This window comes from Anas acuta, chromosome 31 (genome assembly GCF_963932015.1).
Source record: "Anas acuta chromosome 31, bAnaAcu1.1, whole genome shotgun sequence".
In the NCBI taxonomy this organism is placed as follows: Eukaryota; Metazoa; Chordata; class Aves; order Anseriformes; family Anatidae; genus Anas; species Anas acuta.
The window spans coordinates 1313010-1337233 of record NC_089009.1 but is presented as its reverse complement, the minus strand read 5'-3'; the positions used below and the strand labels follow the sequence as shown (position 1 = coordinate 1337233).

At 49.8% G+C, this 24224-nt stretch overlaps 3 protein-coding genes across 8 annotated transcripts in view; 2 read left to right on the top strand and 1 right to left on the bottom strand.

The window, feature by feature from the left end:
• The first annotated feature begins 43 nt into the window (after positions 1-43).
• LOC137846280 (killer cell lectin-like receptor subfamily B member 1B allele B) lies at positions 44-6567 on the top strand. Its single transcript, XM_068664159.1, has 6 exons — positions 44-784; positions 4041-4139; positions 4562-4690; positions 4925-5079; positions 5498-5607; positions 5989-6567. Exons 1-6 carry the CDS (start codon positions 700-702, stop codon positions 6182-6184), a joined length of 774 nt encoding a protein of 257 aa, XP_068520260.1. The 5' UTR covers positions 44-699; the 3' UTR covers positions 6185-6567.
• Positions 6279-24224, bottom strand: part of LOC137846303 (C-type lectin domain family 2 member B-like) — a 22166-nt gene continuing 4220 nt past the window's right edge. Inside the window, exons 2-7 of one of the 4 annotated variants that reach the window (XM_068664245.1) lie at positions 16522-16693; positions 8545-8694; positions 8178-8288; positions 7675-7856; positions 7197-7300; positions 6279-6899 (exon numbers count right to left, since the gene is read on the bottom strand). In XM_068664245.1, the coding sequence (XP_068520346.1) occupies positions 6758-6899; positions 7197-7300; positions 7675-7856; positions 8178-8288; positions 8545-8659 (654 nt within the window). In that variant the 5' untranslated portion in view covers positions 8660-8694; positions 16522-16693 and the 3' untranslated portion in view covers positions 6279-6757. Of the gene's footprint in view, positions 6900-7196; positions 7301-7674; positions 7857-8177; positions 8289-8544; positions 8707-16521; positions 16796-24224 lie in introns of those variants that run through there. The other 3 variants (XM_068664246.1, XM_068664247.1, XM_068664248.1) reach the window with 3 other exon arrangements.
• Positions 14810-24224, top strand: part of LOC137846292 (killer cell lectin-like receptor subfamily B member 1B allele C) — a 25350-nt gene continuing 15935 nt past the window's right edge. For 2 of the 3 annotated variants that reach the window (XM_068664189.1, XM_068664188.1), the window contains exon 1: positions 14810-14855. The gene's annotated coding sequence lies outside the window, so the exon portion shown is untranslated. Of the gene's footprint in view, positions 14856-23742; positions 24046-24224 lie in introns of those variants that run through there. The other variant, XM_068664187.1, reaches the window with a different exon arrangement.

Sequence of the window (24224 nt, the reverse complement as noted above, 5' to 3'; positions counted from 1 at the left end):
TTTCCAGTGACTTTCTGTACAAGCTTCTCTGAGCAGTTTGCTGAGTTAGGTCAAACCCATCTTTATTAGGTGATCAATGTGCCTGTTCCTGTCCTGGTCTCCACTCTGCCAGACTGTTCCTCTTCACTCCTTTTTCCTGCTTCTTTATTGATGACATAACTTCATCGGTGTTGCCTTTTTTATCTTGAGGGCAGGCTCCCCTCTTATATGCTTGTCTCCACAGCAGCTCTTTTCAAAACACCTTTTCATTGGTCAAACTACTTTGCATATAACAACAGCAAACACCCAGAAATTCCATGCCTTAATGACTGGAGAACAAGAGACCAGTTGGAGAACAAGAAACCAGAGACTGCATGGAGTCTCCTGAATCACCCTCCTTTGTTCCCTCTAAACTCTTTTACATTCCTGATGGCCTCATCGTTAAGAGTCTAATGTTATGTCAATCACGGGGTTTTCCAACCCCCATGGCCATACTCCCAAATCACCCCCTTCTTTATTAATACCAACCATTTTCTCAACACGAATTACCACTCCACATATAACAACTCCATATATAAGAGGGGCATTGAACGGCCGCGAGCTGTGGCAGGAAGCTCCGGCCCCGCCGCTGGTTTGCACTTCAGCGTTGCAGCTCTGAGCATTTGGGTTTCTGGTCCTCCAGACCCCGTCGTGTCCCCTCCACCTGCTGTGTGTCCTGCCATGGAGGATGAGGATGGCTACATGGCCTTGGACAAGCGATGCAAGCGGGGTGCTGCGGAGAGGCCGGGACCCCTCCGGGACGCAGGTAGCGGGGTCCGGTCCTCCGTCCCCACCACGGGTTTGTGGTGGCGAGAGGATACCCCGGGTGGCGACTGCTTGGCGGGGGGAAGAAGCGCGGTGGCGCAGCTCTTGGGGTCCCAGAGAGTCGCTCAAGCTGGGGAAACTGAGAGGGGGCTTACAGGGGATGTTTGCCTTTGATAAGCTCAGTATCATGGAACAAAAATGGTTTTGAACCAGAACTGGGAACAAGGGCAAACAGAGGAAATGCCAGAGAGGTGGTTCCATCGCTCCGTGAAGGCTGGAGATGGATGAAGTGTGAGAAAAGAGAGAGAAAGGAAGCATTTTTGGGACCTCTGCTCTATGGAACCTGCTTGCACGGCAAAGTGCTTGGCAGTGCACACCCATTTTCTAGAATCATAACGTTGGTCAGTGGTACACCACAGGAGATAAATTTATGTAGTAGCACACTTCAGGGGAATAGGAGAAATGGGAAATAAGGGTCCCAGGGGAAAAGGGGATGTCCCTGGGACAGTGCATACTGAGAGTCCTTTAGGAAGAATGCTAAGGAATCGGTTGCAGCAAGGTTTGTAGCTCTGGGGGAGCATGGGAGGATGGGGAGAGCATGCAGGGCTGATGCGTGTCTTTTGAAGGTACCTGCACTTGTTTGAGGACCTCCAGATGGATTTAGAGGTGGCTGCATGGTAAAATTCAGAGTCTGTCCTCACCCACCCAAAAACCCTGTCCAGTACCCATCCCACCAATGCCCCACCAGAGCCAGATCTTGCTTTCCCCCAGCATTACCCCATTTATATTGTTTTTCTTCATCTCTGGGAAGAACTTCTTCAAATAGGAAGTTCTTGTAACCAGGCTATCCAAAATAAATGTCTTGCAATTAAGTTTTCTGGATGCAGATTTTTACCAAATATATATATATATATATATATTATTTTTTTAAGTTTTGCAAGCTATGGTCAGGATGGAGGCAGAGCCTTTTGAAGACTTTTTTTTTTTTAATTAGTGGTGGTGGTGGTGGTGTGTTGTTTTTTTTTTGACACCTTTTTTTGTCACCGTGAAGGAAGAGAAATGTAAAAGCGGGCCTGCCTCTGCTCACCACAGAAAATTGAGTACAAAACTTTCCATGAGGTCAATGAGATCTGAAGGTAGAGTAACAACGAGCAGCAAATTGGACTGGTGGTGCTTTTTCCCCAGTCCTAGGAAGTGCCAGCTGCTCCATGTAGCGGAGGCTAGGTAAAGCTGGCATGAAAAAATGAAATTAAACATCAAGATAATGCATATTTATTTTGCTGCAGAAAATAAGCAAGGGAAAAAAAAAAAAAACCCTCTTTGCCTCTTCTGGTGCAAAAGTTACAGGATAAATTACTTGACATGGAAGAAAAAGCAACAAATTGCAATCAAAACAATCCCCTTCCAGCTTTTGGGTTACACGCAACTGATGCCCAAGCATATTCCAGGGAAGACACACCAAATACCACCTTTCTCCTCCTTCCCCAACTATCTGCTGGTACGAATTGGCCTGCACCCCATTAAAAAAAAATATATATATATATATATTGAAGGGCTTTTATTTTGTCTTTTGTCACCTCTCTACTCTCCTGGTAGCTCAGCACGGCAGTGCTTGCTGTGGTCACTAAAGACAAAAGGTGTTTTCTGCACCTCCAGAGGTGCGACCTCCTCCTGCCTCGAGGCTGTCTGCCTACCTGCCATCCTTCGACTGAAAGGGACCACCATCCCTGGAGGTCTTTAAAAGACATTTAGGTGTTGAGCTTAGGGATATGGTTTAGTGAAGGACTTGTTAGTTTTAGGTCAGAGGTTGGACTAGGTGATCTGGAAGGTCTCTTCCAACCTAGATGATTCTGTGAAAGGAAAATCTGTAGCATATATCTATGTATCTATAAAAGAAAAAAAAAAAAAAAAGAAGAAGACTAAAAAAAGCCATTTCCTGGTGCTGGACGCAGGCGCAAGAAGGTTGGTCATTACGAAAACGTTGCCCAGGGACTTTGTCACTCCTGGGACGCTTCTGCAGGCGGGCGAGCTGACCATGGCTGGGGAGATTATTTACGCCGATTTAAGGCAGCCCAGAGGGGGCTCTTCACCTGCTGAGAGGCGTCACAGTAAGTGTGATTTTGGGTGGTGGGCGCTCATGGCGAGCTTTGTTTCCTTCAGGAAGACCTGGCGCAATGGTCTGCTTGCGTCTTGGCCAAGAAACACGGCCAAGCGCCAGTTGGGTTTGGGGTTGATCCCGGTTTCTGCAGGCAGCGAAAGGAAGGAAGAAAAGAAGGAAGGACGGGGGAGAAGGAAGCTTGCAAATGGCCAGAGCTTGAACGATTTCACTGCTGGGGCTGCTCTCCCCACAGCAAAAATCAGCCCCGACATGAGGCGACGCAAGTCAAAGCTTGGCGAAATGTGCCCAGGACCCTGGTGGAGAGGAGCTGTGGAGGGACCCGAGTCCCACCAGCTGCCATCTGCTCTAAATGAGGCCAATTTCCCAAGAGTTTGGGTCTGTCTCCCCTGCTCTTGAGGACCCCCCCCGCCTCCCAGAGCACTCGGAGGTGACGGCCTTGCTTCCGAGCCCAACCTCAGCACCCAGCCTCCAACAGGAGCAAAGCCCGCCACCGGGACTCCTTCCCCACTGAAACCCACTGGTGCAACTGGGAAGACGCAGCCCAGCTGCTCCCCATCCCCTCCAAGCACCTGGAGGCTCTGCTCCAGCCAAAGCTGCACCACGGCGAGCAGCGGGACCCACGCGAGGAGGGTCCTGGGGTGGGAGATGCGGAGAAAAGGTTGTGATCGTTGGGTTTTTGCTTTTTTTTTGTGTGTTTGTGGAGGTAGCAAAGCATCTGTCAACTTCTGCTCAAATGTAGGGGCTCTCCTTTTCTTTTTTCTTTTCTTTTCTTTTCTTTTCTTTTCTTTTCTTTTCTTTTCTTTTCTTTTCTTTTCTTTTCTTTTCTTTTCTTTTCTTTTCTTTTCTTTTCTTTTCTTTTCTTTTCTTTTCTTTTCTTTTCTTTTCTTTTTTCTTTTCTTTTCTTTTCTTTTCTTTTCTTTTCTTTTCTTTTCTTTTCTTTTCTTTTCTTTTCTTTTCTTTTCTTTTCTTTTCTTTTCTTTTCTTTTCTTTTCTTTTCTTTTCTTTATTATTTTATTACATTTTGTTATATTGATTTATTTCATATTATTTCATATTATTTCATTTCATTTCATTTCATTGTATTTTAATTTTATTTTACAAGAAAGCACTTTCTGAACAAAACCACGAACTCTTTCAGCTCCTGCCATGTGCCCACGTTGGCACGGAGTCCTTCTGAAGCTGGGCGGGCTGGGCTACCTGGTGCTGCTGGTGCTGGTGGTGGTGCTCAGTGTGCAGGGTGAGTAAAACCTGCTCGAAAACACATCTAAAACCGAAGTGATCACAAGGGAAATTGTACTTTGTTTGTTGTTTTTTTTTTTTTTTTTTTTTTTGCCAAGGGGAGGACAGGGTTTTATCCCAGGAACCATGTAGGTGCCACGGGACACATCCAACAAGAGTAAATCCCCTCTCAAAACAAACAATCAAACAAACAAAACAACAACAAAAACACACACACACACACACACACACAAAAAAGGCTTTTAAAGCAAGGGTGGATGACACAAGCAATATTTTTATGCTATTCCAAAAGTTGGGTGCAATCATGACCAGAAAAACAGTTTGCACAATAGATCAGGAAACCATATAAGCCCTGCTTGGTTTTCACGACATTGCCCCAAAAAAACAGCCTCAGTCTCACCCCAAAATTTTACCTCCAAGTTTTTCAGAAGACACCGATGCCTCACAATGCCCCGCAGAACAAGAGCGAGGCTGGGGGAAGGAGCAGGACGGAGGTGTGCGTGATTCCCTCCCTGCAGCGCTACTTCTGCCACTGGAACGGCTCCGCAGGTAACCCCTGCCCTGGGGGGGTTCCTGGGGTGGGATGGGTGTCCCCGGGGGGCTGTGAGCCCAGCTCGGTGTCAATGAGCATGGAGAGGAAGAGCTCCTTGTGGTGGATGGGTGGGGAAAGTGGGCAGGAAAAATTTGGGAGGGGAGAGAGCTCCCTCCCCAGTGCCTCTTGGCTGGTTTGAGCGAGACCTTGAGCACTTGTTGGGGTGTCTCAAGGCTCCGTCTCCTCTCCAGGCCACGGGGGCTGCAAGCTGTGCCCCCAGTCTTGGCAGCTTTTTGGGGACCAGTGCTACCAGGTTTCCAAATCGACTGGGACTTGGATGGAAGGCAAAAAAGACTGCGAAAGTCGGGGGTCCCATCTGGCCGTGTTCCGAAACATCACCGATATGGTAAGTGCAGAGTGGAGAAGGCTTGAAAGGACCCAAAAGTCCTGGGTTTTGGTGGGTAGAGGGGCAAAAACTGCCCTGGAGCTGCTGGTTGGCGGCAGGAGGCTTGGTAGCTCCAAGCCACCACCTGCTAAAAGGTGGAAACAGGGCTGAATCACCACCAAAAGGGCTTTGGAGGCCCTTTCCCACCTTTGGCACGGAAGGAAAGAAGGACACAGAGCTCGGGGGGAGCCTCCGGTGTCTCAGGCTCTGAATTTAAGCTCTTTCCACCCACTAAGCGAGGCAGCACCCATGGCACAGGTCATGCTTAGGTCCTGTCTCTTTGAGGATGAACCAAATGGGTTCAAAAAGACAGCTTTGCACCCCAACGAGCCTCTTGCTGAAGGCTCCTGGAAACCAACACTCCTCTCCCATTCACCAGGAGCACTTACGTGAGATCATCCACCAGGACCAGCTAACGGTGTGGATCGGATTAAAGGCATCCAACTACATATGGAAATGGGTGGACAACTCCTCCTTCGACGCCACCCTGTGAGTACAGCTGCAACCCGTGGTGTGCGGAGCAGCTTTGCTCCATTTCAGCCCTGAGATCTCATATATTTTGGTTTCCACAACAGTATTGCAATGCCCCGGTAAGGCTTTGCAGCCCAAAAGTTGGCTGTACTGAGCACTGTAACCCACCATCTCATCACACCTATGCAGCCAACGTGGTTTTAACACTCTGGGCATGCTCCAGTGGAGGAAGGGGCCAGATGGTAGTGCAAGCACAGCAATCTGCACACGCATCTGGGCAAGCCCACAGCAAGAAGCCACCTGGAGCCCAGTGAGACAGGCTGGGGGAGAAGCTCCCGTTGCCCCCTCTCCCAAGAGCAAAAGGAGCTGCTTTTGAGTGCTGACGGTTTTGGTTTGCAGGTTCGGTTCCCTTCCAAATGTGGAGAACGTCTGCGTGACCTTTGTAGAGAAGTCGCTGGAATACGATGGCTGTGGGAGCAACCACAAGTGGGTTTGCCAGACAGAACCCTTCCATCTCCTTTCAAAGACTGCAGGAGACGGAGAGTCGTTCAGTGCCTGCCCTGAAAAGCCCATCCTGCAGGACTCTTGCTGCTAATATTTGGGGTGAAGCCAACCCTCCTTGTTACGGCTCTGCAAGGAATTTCAGGGTTTGAACCCAACCAAGCACAGCCAAGAGTATTAGTGTAGGCTCTGTTTCAATTAGCTTCCAATTTTTATTTTTTTATTAAAAAATCCATTCAGATACACACATCCAGATGTTATCTGTTCCAATCATTCCTTCTCCTCCTTCCAATATGTAGTGTGAAGTATAGCAGCATAATAGCATAAGTCCATCTGTTCCAATCGTTCCTTGTCCTCCTTCCAATAGGTAGTGTAAAGTATAATAGCATAATAGCATAATTCCATAGCACAACAGATTCACAGGTTTCAAATTCTTTATTACAAACATGCCGTTTGCAAATACAGAAAAAAATAAAACACTATTTTCTGCTCTAGAAGCAGAGAAACAAACAGTAATGTTGCTGACTTCAGTACAAAAGATTGACAGAGCCTGCATGAATCTGAGCAGAAAGGAAACTCAGTAATACTGTTGTGGCAAAGAAGCAGACCTAAATAAGATTTACCATTTTTTCTGTCACTATCATGAGCTTTATGTTTATGGGATCTTTTACACAGGGGAAATCTTTTGCCTCCACTCGACATAGTTCTTTGGTCTGCTGCAGATCCAGTATTTCTCCGTGTGGCAGAGGGCTGAGCTGATATTCTCCTGGTTTATGTATGCACAAGGGCCACCTCCCCGCAGCTCAGACCTGCAATGCAGACACACTCAGGAGTGAGCATAAGGGAAGTAAGTAGGAAAACTACCCTAAAAACTGCAAGGAAAGCTGGGGTTTCCTCTCCTGGGAAGGTCAGAAGGGGCAGCGTTCAAGGTTTAATAGTGGTTCAGAGCGCAGCATCCTTGGTCCGCACCAAGCTTCTAATGGAAAACCAGAGCTGTGGTGACAGGAGGAGGTCCCCGTCCCAAAAGAGGCCATCCCAGACCCTATAGGAACTCCTGCCCAATTGCCAACCCAAAGCACCCAACCCCAACATGCAGAGGGACTGACCTGTTGTTGAAGGCTGTGCCGTTGGTCCACCTCCACTGGCCATTGTCTTCCTTGTGCAGCCCGACCCAGTGGTTTGCTTGGCCCATGTAGCGCTTGATGAAATCCTTTAGAGAAAAAAAAAAAAAAAAAAGGTTTAGGCGATCCCGTCTTCCCAAAACAAAACTCAGCCAGGTTCTGCCTCCAGCCTGCAGAGCACCCTGCAATAGGAAGGTGATTACATTCTACAGCCCTACAGTTTCACAGAAAAACGAAGCCCCTTGAGGGCAAAGCTCAGGACAGCACCCATCTGGACGTAGGGAGAGAGTTTTGGAGAAAATAATGTGATATTGCTCATTCCCCAGCCCAGGCTGGTGCTTTCCCCAGGGCATCTTCTCCTGGCTTTGGCAGTGGGTGAAATTTGGGGGAAAATGGGATTTTGGTCTGGTCCCACACATTTTCCATGCCAGAACCGGCGCTGGGGCTCGTGCCCAGTTCTCACCAGTTCCTCCTGGCTGTCTATGGAGGTCAGGGAGGCTTCCAAGACCTTGCACTTCTCCAAGCTGGTGTTCCAGTCACTTCTATTTAGTGAGAACCAGTACCACTTTCTTTGCAAGCAGATCCATTTGTCTGGGCACTCGTGGGAGAATTGGGGATGTGATGAGTGAGACTGCTGCTGCACAACTGTAAAAGGAGAAAACCGAGCAGGTGAGATGCATGGAAAGCCACCAAAAAAAAAAGCAGAAAAATAACATTTTTTAAATTATATGTATTCCTGTCCATCAAATGTAGGGGGGTTGGGATGCAGCAACATGGGGTACCCGCTTGGAAAGGCTGATTAGTGTCTGGTTAAGGGCCCAAAAGCGGGTGCTCCATGAAGCAGGCTCAGTGCTATGCTTGGGGGGCTTCTCATCCTGCTGGGAAAACCCTGGAATTCCCCACACCATCCCTGAAACAGGTTCCTGGCCAATCTCCCTGCCCTGGGGATGCTCCAGTGGAACTCACCAACCAAGGCCACCAGCAGAGCGAGGACAAGGACAATCAGCACCACACACAGCGGAGCCAGGAGCTTTTGTCCACAATGACATTTCCTTCCCATCCCATGGGGGCTGGAGTCTGGTGGAGAAGAGAGCAGGAGATGTGGGCTGGGTGTTTCCACCCCCCATTTGCCCTTTTTCTGCTGGATCCATGGTTGATCCTGTAGCCCTCCCCCTTGGGATAGGAGCTCCCTTCTTTGAGGCCCTCCAGATGGATTTAGAGATGGCTGCATGGTAAAATTCAGGGCCTGTCCTCCCCTCACCTAAAAAACATGGCCGGTGCCCATCCCACCAGTGCCCCACTGGAGCCAGATCTCGCCTTCCCCCAGCATTACCCCCTTTATATTGATTTTCTTCATCTCTTGGAGGGTTCAGCACTTCTTCTTGCTCAGGGTGAGTATTTTCCCAGACTTCTTTCTCCATGGGAGTTAAGGAAGTATCGGGTTTCATTGATCACATCCACCCGTCTTGCTCTCTGGCAGCAACTGCGGAGCACACTGCAATAGCAAGGAGAGGGTTGAGTGTTGGGGGGCCAGCAAAGCCCCCTGGGTCTGAGGACTTGTGGGGATCTGGAGGGGTCATAGGGAAACCGTGGTTGGGGAGAGGGCTTGTGGTCTGCTGGAGGGGAATGGAGGAAGGGTGAAAGGATGGGAGAAAGGGAGAAGGAGAAAGAAGAAAAAAAAAAGATGAAGAAAGAAAGAAGTAAAAAAGAGAAAGAAAAGGAGAAAGAGAAAAGAGAAAGACAGAAGTTTATATTGACATGAAATACTAAAAGAAATTAAAAGAAATGTATTGCCTATCAGCACTCAAAGCTCAAAGGGAGTTGAGATGTGTGACATGACACCCTCCTCAGTCTCCAGCCCAGCAAGAAGCTGAACTTGAAAAAAAGGAAGGAAATAAGCCAGCAGCTGCTTGTGCTGACATTCTTGGTTCACAGACATCCCTTATCTCAGATTTCCCCCTGCATTATTTTCTGAGTATAGAACAGCATGCTGGCTGCTGTTCAAACAGAGCAGCGCTTGTGCCACAGATCTTGGTACTATTGTTGGAAAATAATCACCAAGGAAGGGCTTTGCCCACCTGGATGAGGGGATTATTAGAAAACCAAACATCTAGGAATAAGCTCCTAAGGAGGAGAAAGGTTTTGGTTTTGAGGGAATACAGCAGCACGCAGGAAAAACTTGCAGGAGGAACATTCAGTGTTGGGCTACTGTCCTGTGGCCTGCGGCCACTCCAAGCCCTGTGACAGATCCAACAGCCACTGTGACCCCTACGGGGGGCTCTGCAGCTGCTCCAGCTCTGGTTCCTGCAGCCGCTCCAGTCCCAGCTCCTGCAGCCGCTCCAGTCCCAGCTCCTGCAGTCGCTCCAGTCCCAGCTCCTGCAGTCGCTCCAGTTCCAGCTTCTGCAGCCGCTCCAGTCCCAGCTCCTGCAGCCACTCCAGCTCCGGTTCCTGCAGCCTCTCCAGCTCCGGTTCCTGCAGCCTCTCCAGTTCCAGCTCCTGCAGCCGCTCCAGTTCCAGCTCCTGCAGTCGCTCCAGTTCCAGCTTCTGCAGCCGCTCCAGTCCCAGCTTCTGCAGCCGCTCCAGTCCCAGCTCCTGCAGCCGCTCCAGTCCCAGCTCCTGCAACTGCTCCAGCTCCAGCTCCTGCAGCCGCTCCAGCTCCTGTGGCTGTGTCAGAGAAACAAGCTGTAGCAGTGCAAGTTGATCCTGCAGAGGGTATTCCAACCCCTGTGGCAGACCCTGTAACAAGGTCAGAGAAACGAGCAGTAGCAGTGCAAGCTGCCCCTGTAGAGAAGGTGAAAAAATGGTATAGAGATTCAGGTCGTTTAGAACGCAGAGAGTCTTCTGCCAATCCAGGTAAGGCTTCTGCCAAATATAGGTATAGAGATGACGAAGATGATGACGACGCTGGGCCATCAAGGATTCAGGAGGAGGAAGATGAGGATGCCGAAAAATCAACAGTAACTACCCGAAGTCTAAACGAGCGCGAGCTACGAGATGTGCGAAAAGATTTTGGTCGCTGTATAGGTGAGCAGCTTGTCACCTGGCTGCTCCGGTGCTGGGACTCTGGAGCCAATTGTGTGGAATTAGACGGCAGGGAAGCCAAGTGGCTGGGATCCCTTGCTCGAGACGCCGGCATTGACAAAGCAATTGCAGATGGAGCACAATCTAACAGCCTCTGGAGACGTCTCCTCTCAGCTGTGAGGGAAAGGTATCCCTTCAAGGAAGAACTTTTATGTCTACCAGGCAAGTGGACCACTATGGAGAAGGGAATCCAGTACCTGAGGGAATTAGCCGTACGGGAAGTGATTTATGAGGATCCAGACCTCAGACAAACATCCAAAGACCCAGATGAAGTCAGGTGTACACGACCCATGTGGCGGAAGTTTGTACGGAGTGCACCATCATCATATGCCAGCTCATTGGCGATAATGGCCTGGAAAGAGGATGAGGAACCCACAGTGGATGAAGTGGCTAAACAACTCCGGCAGTACGAAGAAAGTCTCTCCTCTTCCTTACAGGCCTGCGTCTCAGCTGTGGAGAAACTTTCTGAAGAGGTCCACCAACTTAAAAAGAATCTATCTTCCCCCCAACCTGAACCAACCAGTGTCCAATGACCAAAAGAGAACACTTGGGAGAAACTTTCGGAAAAGTTTCACCAACTTGAAGAGAGATTATTCTCCTCTGTATCTGTACAGAGCAGTGTCTCAGCTGTCAGGGGTAGGCGTTCACCCACACAAGGAAGACGATATGGTGGGTACTCACCCCGTGCCACCCTGTGGTTTTACTTACGAGACCATGGAGAGGACATGAGAAAATGGGATGGAAAATCTACCGCGACCCTAGAGGCACGGGTACGTGAGTTGCAAAAGAAAACAATCGGGAAAAAGGGATTCTCTGAAAAGTTTGCTGCTCCAACTTCCAGCAGACAGTCCTTCAAACACAGAAACGAAGAAGATTCTGACCAGGATTAGGGGGGCCCTGCCTCCAGCCAGGGGGAGGAAAGGGACAATCGAGTTTATTGGACTGTGTGGATTCAATGGCCTGGCACGTCACACGCACAGAAGTATAAGGCTTTAGTAGACACCGGTGCACAATGTACTATAATGCCATCGAGCTATAAAGGACCAGAGCCCATCTATATTTGTGGAGTGACAGGGGGATCTCAGCAGTTGACTGTATTGGAGGCTGAAGTGAGTCTGACTGGGAATGAGTGGGAAAAGCACCGCATTGTGACTGGCCCGGATGCTCCATGTATCCTTGGCATAGACTATCTTAGAAGAGGATATTGCAAGGACCCAAAAGGGTTCTGGTGGGCTTTTGGTATAGCTGCCTTAGAGACAGAGGGCATTAAACAATTATCTACTTTGCCTGGTCTCTCAGAGGACCCTTCTGTTGTGGGGTTGCTGAGGGTCGAAGAACAGCAAGTGCCAATCACTACCACAACTGTGCACCGGCGGCAATATTGCACTAACCGAGACTCCCTGATTCCCATCCATAAGCTAATTCGTCAATTGGAGAGCCAAGGAGTGATCAGCAAAACCCATTCACCTTTCAATAGTCCCATATGGCCAGTGCGAAAGTCTAATGGCGAGTGGAGACTAACAGTGGACTATCGTGGCCTGAACGAAGTCACGCCACCACTGAGTGCTGCAGTGCCGGACATGCTGGAACTTCAGTATGAACTTGAGTCGAAGGCAGCCAAGTGGTACGCCACAATTGATATCGCTAATGCATTTTTCTCCATCCCTCTAGCAGCAGAGTGCAGGCCACAATTTGCCTTCACTTGGAGGGGAGTCCAATATACTTGGAATTGGCTGCCCCAGGGGTGGAAACACAGCCCTACCGTTTGCCGTGGACTGATCCAGTCTGCGCTAGAGCAGGGGGAAGCTCCTGAACACCTGCAGTACATCGATGACATTATTGTGTGGGGTGACACAGCAGAGGAAGTTTTCGAGAAAGGGAAGAAAATAGTCCAAATCCTTCTGAAAGCCGGTTTTGCCATAAAACAAAATAAAGTCAAAGGACCTGCACGAGGGATCCAGTTTTTAGGAATAAAATGGCAAGATGGACATCGTCAAATCCCAATGGATGTGATCAACAAAATAACAGCTATGTCTCCACCAACTAACAAAAAAGAAACACAGACTTTCCTAGGTGTTGTGGGGTTTTGGAGAATGCACATCCCAAAATACAGTCTGATTGTAAACCCGCTCTACCAAGTAACCCGTAAGAAGAATGAGTTTGAATGGGGCCTTGAACAACGACAAGCCTTTGAACAAATCAAGCAGGAAATAGTCCATGCAGTAGCCCTTGGGCCAGTTCGAACAGGACCAGATGTAAAGAATGTGCTCTACACTGCAGCCGGGGAGAAGGGCCCCACCTGGAGCCTCTGGCAGAAAGAACCTGGGGAAACTCGAGGTCGGCCCCTGGGGTTTTGGAGTCGGGGATACAGAGGATCCGAGGCCCGCTATACTCCAACTGAAAAGGAGATATTGGCAGCATATGAAGGAGTTCGATCTGCTTCGGAGGTGGTCGGTACTGAATCGCAGCTCCTCCTAGCACCCCGATTGCCAGTACTAGGCTGGATGTTCAAGGGAAGGGTCCCCTCTACGCATCATGCAACTGATGCTACATGGAGCAAGGGGGTTGCACTGATTACTCAGCGGGCTCGAATAGGAAACCCCGGTCGCCCAGGAATATTGGAAGTGATCATGGACTGGCCAGAAGGCAAATACTTTGGGATATCATCAGAGGAGGAGGTGGGTCGTGCTGAAGAAGCCCCGCTGTACAACCAGTTACCGGAGAATGAAAAGAAATATGCCCTGTTCACTGATGGGTCCTGTCGTATTGTGGGGAAGCATCGGAGATGGAAGGCTGCTGTATGGAGTCCTACGCGACGAGTTGCAGAAGCTGCTGAGGGAGAAGGTGAATCGAGTCAGTTTGCAGAAGTGAAAGCCATTCAGCTGGCTTTAGACATTGCTGAACGAGAAAAATGGCCAGTTCTCTATCTCTACACCGATTCATGGATGGTAGCAAATGCCCTGTGGGGATGGTTACAGCAATGGAAGCAAAACAACTGGCAGCGTAGGGGCAAACCCATCTGGGCTGCTGCATTGTGGCAAGATATTGCTGCTCGGGTAGAGAACCTGGCTGTGAAAGTACGCCACGTAGATGCTCATGTGCCCAAGAATCGGGCTACTGAAGAACATCAAAACAACCAGCAGGTGGATCAGGCTGCTAAGATTGAAGTAGCTCAGGTGGACCTGGATTGGCAGCATAAAGGTGAATTATTTATAGCCCGATGGGCCCATGACACCTCAGGCCATCAAGGTAGAGATGCAACATACAGATGGGCTCGTGATCGAGAGGTGGACCTGACCATGGACGCTCTAGCACAGGTTATTCATGACTGTGAAACATGTGCTGCAATCAAGCAAGCCAAACGGTCAAAGCCTCTTTGGTATGGAGGACGATGGCTGAAATATAAATATGGAGAGGCCTGGCAGATTGATTACATCACACTCCCTCAAACTCGCAATGGCGAGTGCCACGTACTTACAATGGTGGAAGCAACCACCGGATGGCTGGAAACATATCCTGTGCCTCATGCTACCGCCCGGAACACCATCCTGGGCCTTGAAAAGCAAGTCCTATGGCGACATGGCACCCCAGAAAGAATAGAGTCAGACAATGGGACTCACTTCCGAAACAACCTTATAGACACTTGGGCCAAAGAACATGGTATTGAATGGGTGTATCACATCCCCTATCATGCACCAGCCTCCGGGAAAGTTGAACGATACAATGGCCTGTTAAAGACTACCTTGAAAGCAATGGGCGCTGGGACGTTCAAAAACTGGGATACGCATTTGGCAAAGGCCACCTGGTTAGTCAATACTAGGGGATCTACCAACCGAGCTGGACCTGCCCAATCAAACCTGTTACGTACTGTAGATGGGGATAAAGTTCCTGTAGTGCATGTAAGAAATATGCTGGGTAAAACAGTCTGGGCTACTCCTGCCTCAGGAAAAGGCAAACCTATTTGTGGAATTGTTTTCGCTCAGGGACCTGGATACACTTGGTGGGTGATGCAAAAGAACGGAGAGGTCTGGTGTGTACCTCAAGGAGATTTAATACTGGGTAAGAATAGCCCATGAATTGAATTGTACCATGTTAATTAATATATTATACTGTATGTTATCACTACCATGATTACGATAGGTGACTGATTAGAATGTATGGAAAAGAGTGTAACCTGAGCATGACATAAATGGTATGGAATAAGGGGTGGATAGATGTCCTGGTTTCAGTTAGAACAGAATTAATTTTCTTCCTAGTAGCTGGTGGAATGCTGTGTTTTGGCTTAGGATGAGAAGAGTGCTGATAACACCCCGATGCTTTAATTGTTGCAAAGCAGTGCTTATACTAAGCCAAAGACATCTCAGCCTTTTGCTCTGTCCTGCCAACAGGCAGGCTGGGGGTGCACTAAGAGCTGGGAGGGGACAGACCCAGGACAGGTGACCCAAACTAGCCAAAGGGGTATTCCATACCATCTGACGTCATGCTAAACAATATATAGGGGTGGCTAGCCGGGGGGAGGGGGCCGGACTGCTTGGGGTTAGGCTGGGCATCGGTCAGCGAGTGGTGAGCAATTGCATTGTGCATCACTTGTTTGTACATATTATTATTACTTTCCTATTATCACCATTGTATTATTATTATTATTATTTTGTTATTATTATTTTCCTGTCTTATTAAACTGTCTTTATCTCAACTCACGGGCTTCACTTTCCATTTCTCTCCCCCGTCCCAGAGAGGGAGGGGGGAGGGTGAGCGAACGGCTGCGTGGTGTTTAGCTGCCGGCCGGGTTAAACCACGACAGCTACATACTGCGAAATAGTGTTTTCAAAGAAGTTTTAGGATTGAATTTGGCAGGGGGGGATAAATAGTGGTAATACGAGTGGGCTGCAGATACCCCAGACTCCGTACGACAAAGCCTGGCTTGGCTTCAGATTTGGCTTGCACACGGGGAAGCCTCTCGGTGGAGAACCTCTTCCTGATGTCCAGCCTGAACTTCCCCTGCCTCAGCTTAACGCCGTTCCCGTGGATCCTATTGCTGGTGATTACGGAGAACAGGTCACCTGCCTCTCCACTCCCCCTCATGAGGAAGTTGTAGACTGCGATGAGAGCTGCACACAGTACTTGAGGTGAAGCTGTACCAGCACAGAGTAGAGCAGGACAATCACTTCCCTCGACCGACTAGCGATGCTACTAGCTTGTACCCAGGTGTCATCCCTCTTCCCTCCCCAAGTCTGTTTTTTTGCTGCAGCTCCACACAGATTATTAATTCTACCAATTAATACTATTTTTTGCTTCTTTTCAACTTTATTCTTCTTTAATTCCCTCCCAGGAGAAAAAAACAAAACAAAACAAAACAAAAAAAAAGGAGCCAGCTGCCTTAGCTAGAAGATTAGAAGAAAGACTGGGAAAGCCCTCCCAAAGAAATAAACAGGAGAAAAAAAAGCATGAAATGTTTTAAAATATCTTAAAACAAACAAACAAAACCACTAGGAGTTCTAAACATCTGTAAGAAGATTTACACGCCCTATGTGGTTGCAGAAGCTTCAATAAAGCCAAATGAAAAGGAAGAATTTGGGCAACCTGTTTTTTTTTTGGCTCTAATCACAGAAACACATGAGTGGTGTGGGGCAGTGTGGAAGTGTGAAACCATTCAGGCATCAAAGAGATCAATCTCCACAGTACTGATCAAGAAAACCACAAATCTTGGGGAAAAACAGAACCAAGGCAAGGGAGCAGAAGGAGGCGGAGGGAGCAGGAGGAGGCGGAGGGAGCGTGCAAATTAAAAAAAATCTTGAAAAAAAGGAAAGAAAAGAGAGGAAAGTGAGACGGCGGCAGGGAGACGACGGCGGCAGGGAGACGACGGCGGCAGGGAGACGACGGCGGCAGGGAGACGACGGCGGCAGGGAGACGACGGCGGCAGGGAGACGACGGCGGCAGGGAGACGACGGCGGCAGGGAGACGACGGCAGGGAGGGGAGAGAGGGGGGGCGAGGGGAGGCGAGGGGAGAGAGAGGAACGAGGGGAGCGAGGGAGGAGAGGGGGGCGAGGGGAGTGACGGGAGCGAGGGGAGAGCGGAAAGTGCGGGGCGAAGGCACAGCGAGGGGGGGAGGAAAAAGGAAAAAGATGGAAACCTGCCCTGGCTGGCTGCTCCTTCCCTCCCCATTTCAGCCGCTAGCCGAGCGTTGCTTGCTCAGCTGGCCCCAAATTTTGCTGCTCCAACGTGGACTCACCCTAAGAGCAGTGTGTCTACTCCTGGTGTCTTCTTGCTGGTGCTCCAATTTAAGGAATGAGAGAAGGAACACTGCTTGTGTTATCCTGCTCCTGCAGCAGTGTCCTGTAGCAGTGAGGGAGTGGTATCACTCAGCCTATGATCCTACGGAAGAGCACTTGCAGTAGGAATACCTGAAGATATTAACCAAAACCCGTCTTAAATAGTAAGGCTTCAGAACTGAAAAACCCCAGTGGCTGCAACTTGAACATGGGTAAAAAAGTTTTCCTGACTCAACCATCTGTTCTTTTTATTGCAAAACGGCAGTGGGAGGAGCTTAAGGTGCCCAGGAGGAGTAAAGCTGCATTAACCCTGAAAGCACCAGTACGTTTTTGTGTGTGAGTTGGCTTGCAAAGATTTTGCATGCAAATTGGGGGTAATTTGCCTTTGACTCACCTCTTCCTGGGGCAAAACTGAAGTTTTTCAGGGTGTTTGAAGTGTTTGAGGGTGAGCTGGCTGCTCAACATAACCTTTTGTCTCCTCAAAACAGGATTCTTTTTGTTTGTTTGTTTGTTTCCTTGTGGTTGCAGAGGGCAAAGGGGAGATGGGGCAAGGAGGACTTCCAGGAGATCAAGATGATTTTTCCCCCTTGGGATGGGCAAGCACACGGTTGGGGGCTCAGATAGGGGAGCCTGTTTCCAACTAGTGTGGGTTTACGTGGCAGGGTTTTGGTAGCAGGACTCCACGTCCCAAAGGACATCGAGCCCCATACGATGCAGTCGAGTCTCTGCACATTTGGGGAGCCTGAAGGACCCTGCCAGGAGCACGAGGGATGGATCCGATGGGGAAAAGTGTGCTGGGGGAGGGAGGATGAAACCCTTTGGGCAGCAAAGACTTAAATTTCCACAGTACTGAGAAAGAAAACCACAACTGTGTTCGGTTTCTGGTAAAGGCAGAAGGGAGGCGAGTTAAATTTCCACAGTACTGAGAAAGAAAACCACAACTGTGTTCGGTTTCTGGTAAAGGCAGAAGGGAGGCAGAGCATTTGTACGCCGTTGTCTCGTTTCACTTAAGATATTCAAAGAATGAATCATCAAGGCAGAAAAAGACCCATAAAATGGAGGCCCACCCGTCCCCCTACCACCAATGTCACCCGCTAGCACCATGTCCAACCTCTTCTTAAACACCCCTAGGGACGGTGACTCCACCACCTCCCTGGGCATCCCATCCCAAGGCCTGACCGCTCTTTCTGAGATGAAATGTCTCCTCATGTCCAGCCTGAACCTCCCCTGGTGCTACTTGAGGCCATTCCTTCAGGTCCTATCACTAGTTATCTGTGAGAAGGGGCCAACTCCCAACTCCCACACCTTCCTTTCAGGTAGTTGTAGGGAGCCATAATGTCCCACCGTCTGCTTTTTTTCCTGCAGCTCCTCCCAGATTATGAATTCTTTTTATTTATTTATTTTTTTGCTTCATTTCACCAATATTCTTTTCATTCCCTCCCCAAAAAAAAGCACAAAGAAAGCACCCGGCTGCCTTAGCTGGAAGAGAAACTGGGAAAGCCCTCCCAAAGAAACAAACAGAAAAACAAAACCAAAAAAAAAAAAAAAACAAACCAGCAATACTAAAAAATTAAAATGAAAAACAAAGAAACGAAAAAAAAAAACAAACTAGGAGTTCTAAACATCTGCAAGTTTCACACACCCCTTGTGGTAGCAGAAGCTTCAATAAAGCCAAAGGAAGAATTTGGGAACGTGGGGTTTTTTTTTGGTTCTACTCACAGAAACACACGAGTGGTGTGGAAGCTCACTGGGTGCACATTTTTGGCATTAAAGAAAGGGAGACAACATGAGGAGAATTAAAAAAAAATAAAATAAAATAAAAAAATAAAACAGCACAAACACAAAAAGAAAGGTGAGAAAGAGACAAAGAGGGTGGAAAAACTGCAGAGGGCAAATGAATAAAAAAATCTTAAAGGAAAAAAAAAAAAAAAAAGAAAGAAGATGGAAACCTGCCCTGACTGGCTGCTCCTTCCCTCCCCATTTCAGCCCCTAGCCAAGCGTTGCTTGCTCAGCTGGCCCCAAATTTTGCTGCTCACACGTGGACTTACCCTAAGAGCAGAATCACAGAATCACAGAATCTCTAGGTTGGAAGAGACCTCAAGATCATCGAGTCCAACCTCTACCTAACACTAACAGTACCCACTAAACCATATCCCTAAGTTCTACATCTAAACGTCTTTTGAAGACTTCCAGGGATGGTGACTCCACCACCTCCCTGGGCAGCCCATTCCAGTGCCTAACAACCCTTTCAGTAAAGAAATTCTTCCTAACAGCTAACCTAAAACTCCCCTGGCGTAACTTTAGCCCATTCCCCCTCGTCCTGTCACCAGGCACATGGGAGAACAGGCCAACCCCCACCTCGCTACAGCCTCCTTTAATGTACTTGTACAGAGCAATAAGGTCACCCCTGAGCCTCCTCTTCTCTAGGCTGTACAAGCCCAGCTCCTTCAGCCGCTCCTCATAGGACTTGCTCTCCAGGCCCCTCACCAGCTTCGTCGTCCTTCTTTGGACCCGCTCAAGCACCTCGATGTCCTTCTTGTAGCTAGGGGCCCAAAACTGAACACAGTACTCGAGGTGCGGCCTCACCAGAGCCGAGTACAGGGGGACGATCACCTCCCTAGCCCTGCTGGTCACTCTGCTTCTTATACAAGCCAGGATGCCGTTGGCCTTCTTGGCCACCTGAGCACACTGCTGGCTCATATTCAGCCGACTGTCCACCATCACTCCCAGGTCCTTCTCTGCCTGGCAGCTCTCCAACCATTCCTCTCCCAGCCTGTAGTTCTGCTTGGGGTTATTGCGCCCTAGGTGCAGGACCCGGCACTTGGCCTTGTTGAACTTCATACAGTTGACCTCAGCCCATCGGTGCAGCCTATCCAGATCCTCCTGCAGAGCCTTCCTACCCTCGAGCAGATCGACACACGCACCTAGCTTGGTGTCATCTGTGTGGGTAGTTAGGGTCTGGCGGCCGGAAGATGTCGCGATGTACGGAAAGGTGGAGCCCCTCCCTTGATGGACAGTAGCGTGTGGCCTGTGCTGTAAGCAAGCGGAAGTGACGCTATGGGCCTCGGGTATATAAGCCCATGTGACTCGACAATAAATGCCATTTGCCATCCACCACGTTGGTGTCTGTGAGCCGATGGACCGAGCGGCCTGGGGTTGGCCGCCGTGCCGTTCCTGAACCAGGTCGCCACTGCCCCCTGAAGGCAACAAGTGGTGCCGAAACCCGGGAAAACTCCTGGATTCGGGTGAACGGCGGCTGGAGCGGCGGGACCAGCCCGGCGGGGAGGAAGCTCCCGGACCAACAAGGAAGATGGAAACCCTTGTGAAGGTCGTATCAAAGTTGTGGAAGCTATGGGGTGGCTCGGCTGAGGAAGCCAGGGATGCCGGTGGGGACCCAGAGCCTGGGGAAATCTGGGAGAGACCATGGCCATGTGCGCCCCAGTACGGTGCTGAACTAGAAGACGAAAAGTCGGGTGAAGAAGCCTCCGGCGGGAACGGGGATGAAGCGTTAGGTTTTACTAACACGTGGAAATGCGAAAAAGAGAACGGTTGCGGGGACGACCGGGGAGGAGGTAGAAGCGTGAGAGAGGGGCAGAGAGCCGATCGGAACGGCCATCCGAAAAAACGCTCCTGTGGCGCAAACGCCTCGCTGAGAAGGCGGCGGGGCGAGCCACGAGGCAGGGAGCGGCCCGCCCGCAGGGGTGGGGGGCGGGGCCGGAACTCGATGGGAGGGTACCGGAACGTGGAGGTGAGCAGTCAGTCAAGCTCTGACTCCGGATCAGATACCGATTCAAATTCGGAGGAGGAAATGGGGACAGATAGCAAAAATATCCCCATCCGAAATAAAGCTGCACCGCGAGGCAGAGAAATTCCTCTCACAGATTGGAGGAAAATTAAGATTGCGTGCACCATCTTGGCTCTATCGGCCATGCTAGCGTTCCTGGTCTGGGTGACAGACGGGGGGCAGAGGGTTCACTCACCAACAAACCCTAAGGATGTACAAGCGATTGTTAAAGCCATTGTGGATAAAGGGCTTCATTCTGCAATGGTCTCCACCGTCATAGATGGTGTTTTCAGGGGAGACGACATGCTCCCGTTTGATATAAAACAAACTTGTAGACTGATCTTTGACGGGGGTGGGATGATCATTTTTAAAACGAGAATGGGGGGACAACTGTATGAGACAACTGGCCCAAGTAACTGGGACGGATCACACACTGTATGGCTCTAGCCTGCAGCGGCGAATGGGTACGGACCCAACAGTGATCACCCCCCGGGCGCAAGTCCAGGGCCTGAGGGCCCACGAAGGTATGGCAACTCGTGCAGCCAGAGAAGCTCCAAACAGCCGACGCCCCAACTTCAGAACAAAACTAATGAAAACTGAGTTTCTGTTCACAGGAACGGATCATCGGGCACCCCTGTAATCTGTATACCCCGGCGATATGAGAAGACAATAAGTCAGCAAGCGTCCTGTTTAAGCCTGAGAGTTCCACACTGGCAGAATCCAGACACCAGCGAAGCGGCCTCCGTGGGTGGGGGGCTGCAATGCGTTTGTGTGATCTTATCTTTGGGCCTTGTATACTAAATATGCTTGTGTTGTTTGTTAAAAGTTGGTTAGAGAAAGTTAACATTATGTTGGTAGAACACCAACAACTACTTTAAGAGTGTATTTACTCAGGGTTACCAGTTACCTCTTAGTTTTCTCCTGGTTATTGTGCCTTATGTTTTTTAGTTAAGTTATGATGTCTACATCTTAAGATTGTTATATTTTAGCTAATTTGGTTGTGCATAGGGAGGGGGGAAATGTGGGTAGTTAGGGTCTGGCGGCCGGAAGATGTCGCGATGTACGGAAAGGTGGAGCCCCTCCCTTGATGGACAGTAGCGTGTGGCCTGTGCTGTAAGCAAGCGGAAGTGACGCTATGGGCCTCGGGTATATAAGCCCATGTGACTCGACAATAAATGCCATTTGCCATCCACCACGTTGGTGTCTGTGAGCCGATGGACCGAGCGGCCTGGGGTTGGCCGCCGTGCCGTTCCTGAACCAGGTCGCCACTGCCCCCTGAAGGCAACACATCTGCAAACTTACTGAGGGTGCACTCAATGCCGTCATCCAGATCATTGATGAAGATGTTAAAGAGGACCGGCCCCAGCACCGAGCCCTGGGGGACGCCACTAGTGACTGGCCTCCAACTGGACTTGGCTCCATTTACCACAACTCCTTGGGCCCGGCTATCCAGCCAGTTTCTAACCCAACGAAGCGTGCGCCAGTCCAAGCCAAGAGCAGCCAGTTTCTTGAGGAGAATGCTGTGGGAGACGGTGTCAAAAGCCTTGCTGAAGTCAAGGTAGACCACATCCACAGCCTTTCCCTCATCCACCCAGCGCGTCACTTTGTCGTAGAAGGAGATCAGGTTCGTCAAGCAGGACCTGCCTTCCATAAACCCATGCTGACTGGGCCTGATCGCCTGCTTGCCCTGCAAGTGCCGCATGATGACTCCCAAGAGGATCTGCTCCATGAGCTTCCCTGGTACTGAGGTCAAACTGACCGGCCTGTAGTTCCCCGGGTCTGCCCTCCGGCCCTTCTTGTAGATGGGCGTCACGTTTGCTAGCCGCCAGTCAGCTGGGACCTCCCCCGATAGCCAGGACTGCTGATAAATGATGGATAGGGGCTTGGCCAGCTCCTCTGCCAGTTCTCTCAGTACCCTTGGGTGGATCCCATCCGGCCCCATCGATTTGTGCACATCCAAGTGCCGTAGCAGGTCACCAACCAGTTCTTCGTGGATGGTGAGGGCCGCATCCTGCTCCCCATCCCCTTCCACCAGTTCTGGGTACTGGGTATCCAGAGAGCAACCAGTATTGCCGCTAAAGACTGAGGCAAAGAAGGCATTAAGCACCTCCGCCTTTTCCTCATCTCTTGTAACTAAGTTTCCCCCTGCATCCAGTAAAGGATGGAGATTCTCCCTAGTCCTCCTTTTTGTGTTGATGTATTTATAAAAGCGTTTTTTGTTATCTTTAACAGCAGTAGCCAGATTGAGCTCCAGATGAGCTTTGGCCTTCCTAATCTTGTCCCTGCACAGCCTCGCTACATCCTTATAGTCCTCCTTAGTGGCCTGCCCAATTTTCCAAAGATTATAAACCCTCTTTTTTCTCCTAAGATCAAGCCACAGTTCTCTGTTCAGCCAGGCTGGTCTTCTTCCCCGCTGGCTCATCTTTGGGCGCATGGGAATAGACCGCTCCTGTGCCATTAAGATTTGCCTCTTAAAGAGCGCCCAGCCTTTCTGGACCCCTCTGCCCTTCAGAACCGCCTCCCATGGGACTCCACCAACTAGTGTCCTGAGCAGCTCAAAGTCAGCCCTCCGAAAGTCCAATACAGTGGTTTTACTGGTTCCCTTCCTGGCCCCGCCAAGAATAGTGAACTCCACCATTTCGTGGTCACTCTGCCCAAGACTGTTCCCGACAATCACATCCTCCACCAGTCCTTCTCTGTTTGTGAAGAGAAGGTCTAGCAGGGCACCACCCCTGGTAGGTTCACTAATCAGCTGTGTCAGGAAGCTATCTTCCACTTTCTCCAGAAACCTCCTAGACTGCTTCCTCTGGGCTGTGTTGTGCTTCCAGGATATGTCAGGGAAGTTGAAGTCCCCCACGAGTACAAGCGCAGACAATTTTGCAGCTTCTGTCAGCTGCCTGTAGAACTCCTCATCCGTCTCCTCATCCTGGTTCGGCGGTCTATAGCAGACCCCGACCAGGACACTAGCCTTGTTGTCCCTGCCGATCCTAACCCAAAGGGACTCGATCTTGTCATTCCTACCCTCGAGTTCTACAACATCGAAAGACTCTCTAATATAGAGAGCCACACCGCCACCCCTTCTGTGCTGCCTGTCCCTTCTGAAGAGCCTATAGCCAGGCATCGCAGCACTCCAGTCATGAGACTGGTCCCACCACGTTTCCGTGATGGCAACCAAGTCGTAGCCTGCCCGCTGCACGATGGCTTCCAGCTCCTCCTGTTTGCTACCCATGCTGCGTGCATTGGTGTAGATGCGCTTCAGCTGGGCCTTTACCTTATCCTCCGGCCTTGCCATTGTTCCCCCTGGCACAGCCCCAACAGTCCTTGCTTCAGCCCCATCCCCCTTCTTACCTAGTTTAAAGCCCTATCAATGAGCCCCGCCAGCTCCTGGCCCAGGAGTGTGTCTACTCCTGGTGTCTTATGTCTTGCTTCTGCTGCAATTCAGTGAAGGAAAGGAAGAGCTACTGCTGGTGCAGGAAGTGTTACTTAAGACAGAGGGGAGGAGTATCACTCAGCCTGTGATCCTGCAGAAGAGCAGTGGCAGTAGGAACGCGTCTCTTGACCGATATGTGCAAAGTGACTCAAACCTCACTGGCTGCCACTTGAACACAGGTTATAAATGTTTTCCTGATAACAAAAGCAAAAGCAATCCTCTGTTACTTTTATTGAAGAAAGCCGGTGGGAGGAGTTTAAGGCCCCCGGGGTGAATAATGCTGCATGTACTGCAGTAACGCTGAAAGCACCAATACAACATTTTATTGTCTGAGCTGGCTTACAAAGGTTTGCATGCAAAGTGGGGGCCACAGTAATGTGGTTTCACCTCTTCCTGGGGCAAAACTGAAGTTTTTGAGGATGTTTGAGGTCTGGTTTGCCACTCAAAAT

Bases quoted from the DNA above. Each gene is read 5' to 3' on its own strand.
- LOC137846280 (XM_068664159.1), top strand. From the start codon at position 700: ATGGAGGATGAGGATGGCTACATGGCCTTGGACAAGCGATGCAAGCGG. The intron at 785-4,040 runs GTAGCGGGGTCC...GAACTCTTTCAG, and splicing joins GGGACCCCTCCGGGACGCAG to CTCCTGCCATGTGCCCACGT. The intron at 4,691-4,924 runs GTAACCCCTGCC...TCTCCTCTCCAG, and splicing joins CCACTGGAACGGCTCCGCAG to GCCACGGGGGCTGCAAGCTG.